Source organism: Nematolebias whitei, chromosome 1 (assembly GCF_014905685.2).
Source record: "Nematolebias whitei isolate Nwh7 chromosome 1, NemWhi1, whole genome shotgun sequence".
In the NCBI taxonomy this organism is placed as follows: domain Eukaryota; kingdom Metazoa; phylum Chordata; class Actinopteri; order Cyprinodontiformes; family Rivulidae; genus Nematolebias; species Nematolebias whitei.
Genome location: NC_056498.1, coordinates 78411389 through 78420087, shown reverse-complemented (window position 1 = coordinate 78420087; position 8699 = coordinate 78411389). Strand labels below are relative to the sequence as shown.

Here is an 8699-nt window from a genome sequence, read left to right as displayed (position 1 = left end):
TGTGTGTGTAGTAGAGTGCTGTATGAATGTGTGTGTGTGTAGTAGAGTGCTGTATGAATGTGTGTGTGGCGGTAAATGAGGGCAGAGATTGTGTTGTAAAGATCTCCTGATGCATGCTCAGGTGTTGTAAAGAGCTTTGAGTATTTTGATTAGAAGGCTGCACAGAAGTTTGTTGGAGTCAGTCTCCCCACCATCACAGACATTTACACCTCCAGATGCAGGAAGAGAGCCAACTGCATCATGAAGGACCCCACTCACCCAGCACACACACTCTTTGCCCCACTCCCCTCAGGAAGGAGGTTGAGGAGCATTAAGTGTAGAACCACTAGACTGAAGAACAGCTTCTACCCTGAGGCTGTTAGACTCATGAATTTCTAACCAGAATAATCACTGTGAAAAATCACATGATGTTGCTGCTGATCTGTTTCATGTTGATGTGTTCATGCAGGCTCATCTGCTCACACAGACTCATGTTCGTGCTGCTGTTCGGTGTATTGTGTGTATTGTTTTTATTTAAATTTTTAAAATTTACCATTATTTATCCAGGTAGTCTCACTGAGCTTTGAAACTCATTTTCAAGAGAGATCTGTTTTTTGGGAGCAGATGGTGGGGATTAAGGGCCTTGCTCAAGGGCCCAGGGTGGGACAAATGGGGGTGGAGGCAGGTGTGAGCGTTTCACCTTCTCCACCCACATATTTTGATATTGACGGTACCGGGAGTTGAACCTGCGCCTTTCCGAGCACATGCCCATATACTCTAACCTCTGCGCCACCACTCCCCCATGCTAATTTGCTACTAGTGCTTAGTGTATATTTAGTTGATGTTTTTCTTAGTTCATATCTTAGATGTTAATACTGTTTTTTTTTACATTTTATTGTTTGATATAACTGGGACCCTGTGTACATGATTTCTTTCCACCACATGTGATGTGAATAACAATAAAGAACCTACAATCTTTGAATCCTTAAATGAGTACAGTCCATTTACCATTCACTCACAGGAAGATTAATAGAATCTAACAGGAGTAAACTATATCAGTGAAAAAGCAGAACAAAAAAGACACTAAGCTCATGACAAAAGATGAACTCCTCAGCCTCCTACCAGAGGGTATGAAAGCAGATGTGGTGGGACGGCTTTTTTTGTAGTTTTCCTCACACATCTGTCTGTGTAAATATCTGCTGTAGTAGCCTGTACTTCTGGGACCGTCTTTCCAGCAACGATCCCAGAGCTTCATAATAACAAACCGTTCAGATCACAATGACAGAGTAAGATGACTCACACAAGGATCATTATATAACCAAGTATGACACACATCTTTCCCTTGACTGTGGCCCCACAAGGCTGGAGTCTCAGCTTCATCATTTACTGTCTGTTTCATTAAAAAAGGATCCAGTGAGATCTGTTGGATGTTTTTTGTTCATTTGAAGTTTGATTTAAATCATTTAGAACCTGGTGAAGACCAGATCAGTTTGATTTGGTCCTAAAGCCCCGGAACAGAAGGAGAGTGAACTTTGTATTTGTCGAGGCTGGTTCTGATGACTGTCCTTTACCTGGATGTGTTTCAGTCATTTCTGATATTTGGCCTCAGATCGTTCTAATCTGGTCTCTTCCGTGTAAACTGAATATGTGGAGGATTTAGTTTGTTGATCAGATGCATGATTTATATATTCTAATAAGTACAGCTGCTGTTGTAAAAGTAGTGTTGAGCTGCCGCCCTGCTGACCGCAGCAATCTGCTGAAGGGAAGCTGGACTTCATTAAAGGAAGTAGAAACTGTCCTCACTGTGGCTGCACCACTTCCCACTTTCTGACTTTAATTCACTCGCTGACTTCATTCCCTCCTCCTGAAGCAGTTTTTATTTTAAACAACTGTTTACTGAACGGCAGCGACTGCACAGCGTTTGATGGAGGACGGACACGTTTCCACTGCAGCAGCAGACCGGTGCGTTGACGTAAGAACGACTGAGTGTATCTGTAGGCGAGTGTATTTATCACTGCAGCACAAATGACCGAAGCCGTTCCAGGGAAAGAAACTAATGATTGTTTACATGTGCCTCTCTGTTCCTGTTACAGCACTGAACCTGATCGTGTGCCTCCATCATTGCTTGTTTAGTAGATTTTAATTAATAAGACAGGCAGGAATGCAGAGTAAAAAGCGAGTCTCACACAAACACTTGTATTAAAACTCGACCCTTGAGTTGCTTAAGCTCGAACAGTCGAGCAAATTCATTTTTCTGTTTCTGCAGTGGTTTTTGGAGGAGATGTGACAAGTTGAAAGGATACAATGAAAGTTAATGGAAGTTTGGGTGTGTGACCTTTGACCTCAGAAGAAGATTTGTGGGGAAACCATCTGAAGCAGTGAGAGGCACACTGGATGGAAGAAGACAAAAATACTGAATACTGGATAGAGTGAAGTATTGTAGGAGTGAGAAAAGTTTGTTAAAAAGCTGTAAAGTCCTGACAGCTGAGGACTTCATGAGGTCATCAGACCACAGGTTGAACATTCTGAGCTCAAATCCTCCATGGTCACCTGTGATTGTGTAAAAACAGTTACAGCAGCTCACTTATGGGATGTTAACGATCACTGTTCCTGATTGAGACACATTTGGATCAATTTTTGGCAAAGATTCAAATCCTTCTGACTCCAGAAGGACAACTTTAAATTCTGACAGGGAGTCGATGGAGAGAAGCTGAAGCTCTCAGCCGAACTTTGGATCAGCTGAAGACTTTTTCAAAAGTTCTTGACACCCAGATAATAAAAAACACAACAGTCCAGTCAGATAAAAGTCTGAAAACTTAAGACAAAAACTGAATCTCTGATGGACGATAAATCCTACAATCCTGACTGAAAGATTTCAGCTGCTGCTTCTCGGCCTGTTGTTCTGGGAATATGAACGTTTAGATAATTATCAAATAATAACCATCCTCCTGTTGTAGCCAGGTTTCTGTCAGACAAAATAAATTACGATGACCAGTTATTCAATCATTAACTAACAGAGACTAATAGGAGAGAGAACATTTGTTCAAAAGTCCAGAGTTAATAGTTTTATTTTCTGTTCTGGTAAAGTAACCATGTTTATTTTCACAAGCTGATTTATTTAAGAGTCACCGTGTGGTGTCAGAGGGTACACTGTACTAAAGTCTCATGGATTTTCTGAACCTTTGTAACTTTTAAACTAAACTTTATACCACTACCCTGAAAAGTAGATGAGCATATAGTTGCTTTGTGTGTGTGTTGGGGTGGTGGTGGTGGGGGGGGATCTTTTCTTAGCACATTATCTTGTAAGCAATGGATTTTTTTTTAAGCTTACGGAAGGAATTCATTGGACAAACATTTACAACTGGTTACCATTCATAGTCAACCGAATTCAAGATGACCGCCACAGTTTATCTCTTAATAAATAAAAGAATGGCCGTAACTCAGCCAGTTTTACAAATGTGGATATAACATTGGTTGTTAGTCAACACTTACTCTGAGTTCTGACGTTAACCATGCTGGTTTTATGTTCAGTTAGAAAGGCTCGGTCCAGGTCCAGTTGGACGTCCAAATGATTTAACAGACCTTTTGAGGCAAGTTTAATGAACTAATCCTTCAGCAGGAGGTCAGATGATCACTTTCTGTTGAGGCTGGAGTTCAGCTCAGTCTGGGATTCTAAGTCTGCACTTCCACTTGGGTGGTTCCACTTCACTCCAACCTCGGGTCCTCTACCAGAGGCCTGTGTTCTGAGGGTACTGTTCCTAGGACCGCTCTCTTCTGGACAGAGATCTTGTTGGGAAATTTTTGGTCAAAGTTCATGGATGTTTCTAACTACTATTACTGAGAATGTTAACTCTGCCCATGAATCATATGTTTGTGTTAGTAGAAAGCTGGATGAGGAGCTGGGTGAGGCTGCAGTGTGCAGCTGTCGGTCCAAGGACGCCTCAGAGTCTGAGCTTGGCTGAACTGATAAGAGAATAAAAACAAGCTGCACACACGGCTCATGGCTGATTCTCATGACTGGACTTCATGCGTGTACTTCCTGTATATCTGTGCAACCTGTCAGCAAAATCTGATCTTGCAAGTAAATACCAGTTAAAAATGTTCTCCTGTCTGAGTGTGGCTCCTTTTGTGTGAGATAAAGCGAGAATATTTTTCTCCAACAGATCTCTGAGGTTGTTCCTGGGATCTGTTGTAGCCACTCTTCCAGTTTGGGGGTCACTGCACCAAGTCCTCCATTGACCACTGAGACTACTTTTGACTCTCCACACCTTCTGTATTTCCTCCTTCAGCTCTTGGCATTTCTCCAGCTGCTCCTTCTTCCTGATGTTACAGTCACTTGGGATTGCTACATGTATCACCACTGCCTTCTTCTTTTGCTTGTTGACCACCACAATGTCCAGTTGGTTATCCTTCACTTGTTTGTTGGTCTGGATCTAGAAGTCCCACAGTACCATAGCCTTCCATTCTCCACCACCCTTGGTGGCATCTCTCACTTAGACTGTGGGACCTCCAGCCCATACTCGGCACAGATGTTCCTGTATATTATTCCAGCCTCTTGGATATGGTGTTCCATGTATGCTTTGCCTGTCTGGATCTTACACCTTGTGTGTAAGATCTTTTAAAGAACAGAAAGGAGAAACAAATCTTTTAAAGTTTTTTTCTCTTTATGAAGAGCAGGATCTTTAAGAGAAAAACATGGTTTTTGTTTTCTGTTTTATTGATTCTTAAATTTTCTCTTTGAGGACTTGAAGTGATGTTTTAAAGTGTTGAAATAACCTTTAAGTTTCCTGGAAACGTTTTCCCATCACGACCTGCTAAATGTCACGTTGCTTCAGCAGCTGGGAGTCTGTTTGTCCCGTAACCATGGAGATGGGAGAGTGTCCGTGCTGATGTTAAAGAAAAGCATCTGAGCGCATCACATGATGCAAGTTGGGTCAGAAAGGTTCTGTTGGACATCTGGACAGCTTAAAGAGGAAAACCTGGGACTTTCATAATAAAGCTAGCATGTTTTCTCAAATGTAAGGGGCTGTCTCCATTTTTATACAAAATGAAGCTTCATTGTTTTTTTGTTTTTACAGTTCTGATTTGTAGGACTGCTGTCAGGTTTTACATCTTTGGTTGTTTGGGAATGATTATTTCTTTTACTCAGTCTGTTTTATATTTTTGTTCCTGTTTACCTGAATCAGCACATTTAGCTTTTAAAAGACTTCTTCTCACAAGTTCTTTTAAAGATGTTTTGGTTTCAGGAGGTGGTCTGACAACAGGAAGCTGTCGGTCTCTGTTAGTCTCTTCTTTCTGAATCATCGTCCTGTGTTTTTGTTCGTTTCAGGGAACGTCCGGCGACCCGGCCTCCTGAGATTCTGTACCCACAGGCCGATGTAGCCGAACGTTTGGCTCTCGGTGGCAGCGATGACGCCCTGGCCAACGGCCTGAAGCCGGACCTGCAGGCCGCCAAACGTCTCGCCAAACGCCTCTACAACCTAGACGGGTTCAAGAAGTCTGATGTCGCTCGAAACCTCAGCAAGAAGTCAGAGTTTGTCTACTTATGTCTTCTTCTGTCCTTTTCTGTCCACTTCTGTCCTTTTTTTGTCAACTTCTGTCCTTTTCTGTCCACGTTTGTCTTTTTCTGTCTTCCTCTGTCAATTTCTGTTCAATTTTTCTGTTCACTTCTGTCCTTCTCAGTCCACTTAAACCAGGAAATAATTATCACCTGCCACCTGTATATGTGTGTATGTCTGTTGGCAAAATATTCCATGGACAAACTTTAATGAAACTTTCCACCAGATGTTATGACTCATTAATAATGAAGTCAGTGCAGTTCAAGATGGCCGCTTCAGCCAGCTGATTAAACTCAGTCAGATGTTCAGACCTGAGCTAAGACTTTGTGTGGTAGTAGCTCTGAGTCATTCACAACACAAACTCCGAGTGCGACTCGTCCAACAAGATCTTTGGAAAAAAGCTGGAGTCAAAATATTCAGCCTGTTAGTAAAATATCTCACAAGTTACCGGATAGATTTAGGACCGATGTAGTTGAATTACTCTTTGAGCTCTTAAAACAGTAAAAACTCTTTTTACTCACTCAAACTTTGAAAACAAAACAAATCAAATGAATTAAAGATGAAACAATCTGAAAGTGTTAAAGTGGAAACCACACAAAAGAACATTCTGATGCCAAACTAAAATATAAATACTTATTTGTAACATTAACATTTAGAAGAAGAAGAGATCAGGATTTTGTTGTCTGTTTTAGTAAAAGATGTAAAATAAAACTTCTGAACTTTAACGTGAACCTTGTTTACGCTTGTTGTGTCTCTGCAGTAACGACTTCAGCCAGCTGGTGGCGCAGGAGTACCTGAGTCACTTTAACTTCACGGGTCTGAGCCTGGACCAGGCGCTCAGGTCACACTTCCTGTTGTTCTTCTTGTCTTCACACATCAAAGATGTTTGGCAAACCTTTATTTTGAAAGAGTCCTGGAATGTTCACATTGTTTCCTCATGTTGTTTGTTTGTTTGTTTGTGTGTTCAGGTTGTTTCTAACGCAGTTCGCTCTGATGGGAGAAACTCAGGAGAGAGAACGAGTCCTTGCACAGTTCTCCCAGAGGTACAGACAGTGTAACCCTGAGAGCCTGTCCACTGAAGGTAACGTCTCACCTGTCTCTCACCTGTGTGTGTCTCAGCTGCCCATGTCTCACCCGTGTCTCCATCTCTCAGACAGTGTCCACACTCTGACTTGTGCCATCATGCTGCTGAACACAGACCTTCATGGAAATGTGAGTCTCACTTTGTCTTTATAAATTCTTCCTGATATAACTTTTATTTTGTTGAGATTTATCGTCCGTTCAGAGGAGAGTCCTGGACTCAGAGACAGCAGCTTGAAACGTGGAAGCCTGAAGCTCATGCACAGAAACAACAAGGTTAAAGGTCACAGTAAAGTCTCCTAGGATTAAAAACTGAACGGAGTCACATGATGTTCTCCATTTGTTCTCAGATTCATTCACAGAAATCACTGGTCAAACCTTTAGAGCCAGGTTTGTTTTGAAACAAAGCTTAAGTGAACTAGAGAAATTGCATTTCCTGTGAAAATTCAGTGTGAATGCTTATTGCAGAAGAACTTGCTGAAAAACAGCTGAAATTAGATGAAAAAATATGCTAAAATCTATCTGAACTGGAAGAACAAGCAGCAGAAGAGAGCAGAAAGAACAGCTATTTGCTGAATTTGGCTTAAATAAGCAGAAATGAGCACAAAAATGAGGAAATTGGCCAAAAAAAATCTGAAATTGAAAAAAAAAAAGATGAAAAGTAACTGAAAGGCAGAAAGATATTTAAACTACCAGAAGGAAGTGAAAAGAGTTGAAATGAGCGCAACAAATGTGGAATTAGCTGAAAAAGCTAAAATTAGCATAAAAACAGCTGATACATCAGAAAAGGCTGAAACTAGCAGAAAAAAGCTGAAAGAAGCACAACAAACTGAAATTAGCATAAATAAGTTAATTAGGCTGAATGTAGCAGAAATTACCATGAAAAGCTTAAATTTATCTGAAAACAGCTGAAATGTAGCTGAAATGGAAAAACAAGCCTTAGCATAAGAAAGCAGAAAGAACACACATTTGCTGAAATCTGCAGAAATGGGCACAAAAATAAGGAAATCAGCCAATAAATAACATGAAATTAGTAAAAATAGCTAAAAAAATTAAGGCAGAAAGAAGCTTAAACAACCAGACAAAAGCAGAAAGAGCTGAAATGAGCTAAAGAATGTTGAATTAGTTGATTTAGCTAAATTTAGCATAAAATTGATAAATAGTAGCCGAAATAGCAGAAAAAGCTAAAACTGGCAACAACAACAAAAAAAGGCTGAAAGTAGCATAACAAGCTGAAATTAGCATAAAGAAGTGAATTAGGCTGAAAGTACCAGAAATTACCACGAAAAACTTGAATTTATCTGAAAACAGTTGAAATCACCTAAATAAAACATGCAAAAATGTAGCTGAAATAGAAGAACAAGCCTAAAACAGCAGAAAAAAAGCAAACAACACATATTTGCTGAATTAGGTTTATATAAGCAGAAATGGGCACAAAAAATAGCAAATAAGCTAAAAAAAATACTCCAAAATTAGTTTAAAAAATAGCTAAAAGAGCAGAAAGTAGCTTAAACTATCATAAGGAAGCAGAAAGAGCTGAAATGAGCTAAAAATGTGGAATAAGCTGATAAGGCTAACATTAGCATAAAACAGCTAAATAGTAGCTGAAATAGCAGAAAAGGCTGAAAGGAGCATAAAGAAGTTAATTTGTCTGAAAGTAGCAGAAATTACCACAAAAAATTTGAATTTATCTGAAAACAACTGAAATTAGCTTAAAAATGCTAAAATGATAGAACAAGCTTAAATTAGCAGAAGAAAGCAGAAACATGTTTGCCCAATTATTCTGAAAGAAGTAGAACTGAGCACAGAAACTGGAAATTATCTGAAAAAAGCTTTTCACAAAGATGGCCTCCTTTACTCCTCTCAAACCATCGTTCCTCTCTATCCAGACTGGTTCATCCCAAAGATCCAGTCCCCTGGCACAAACAGAGTAATATTCTGTATGTTGTTCAGTGTCAGGAGGGTGATCAGTCTTACAACGGGGAAACTAAACAGCCACTGGCCAAAAGGATGGCCCAGCACAGAAGATCAACATCATCAGGCCAGGACTCTGCGGTCTACACTCATCTCCAGGCCAGCGGT

The 8699-nt window shown here is 40.3% G+C and overlaps 1 protein-coding gene across 1 annotated transcript in view; it reads left to right on the top strand.

Moving 5' to 3' along the window:
* Nucleotides 1–8699, top strand: part of psda (pleckstrin and Sec7 domain containing a) — a 75173-nt gene that overhangs the window by 10585 nt on the left and 55889 nt on the right. Inside the window, exons 3-6 of the mRNA XM_037698174.1 lie at nucleotides 5309–5506; nucleotides 6298–6378; nucleotides 6506–6618; nucleotides 6691–6749. Of these exons, the coding sequence (XP_037554102.1) occupies nucleotides 5309–5506; nucleotides 6298–6378; nucleotides 6506–6618; nucleotides 6691–6749 (451 nt within the window). The remainder of the gene's footprint in view (nucleotides 1–5308; nucleotides 5507–6297; nucleotides 6379–6505; nucleotides 6619–6690; nucleotides 6750–8699) is intronic.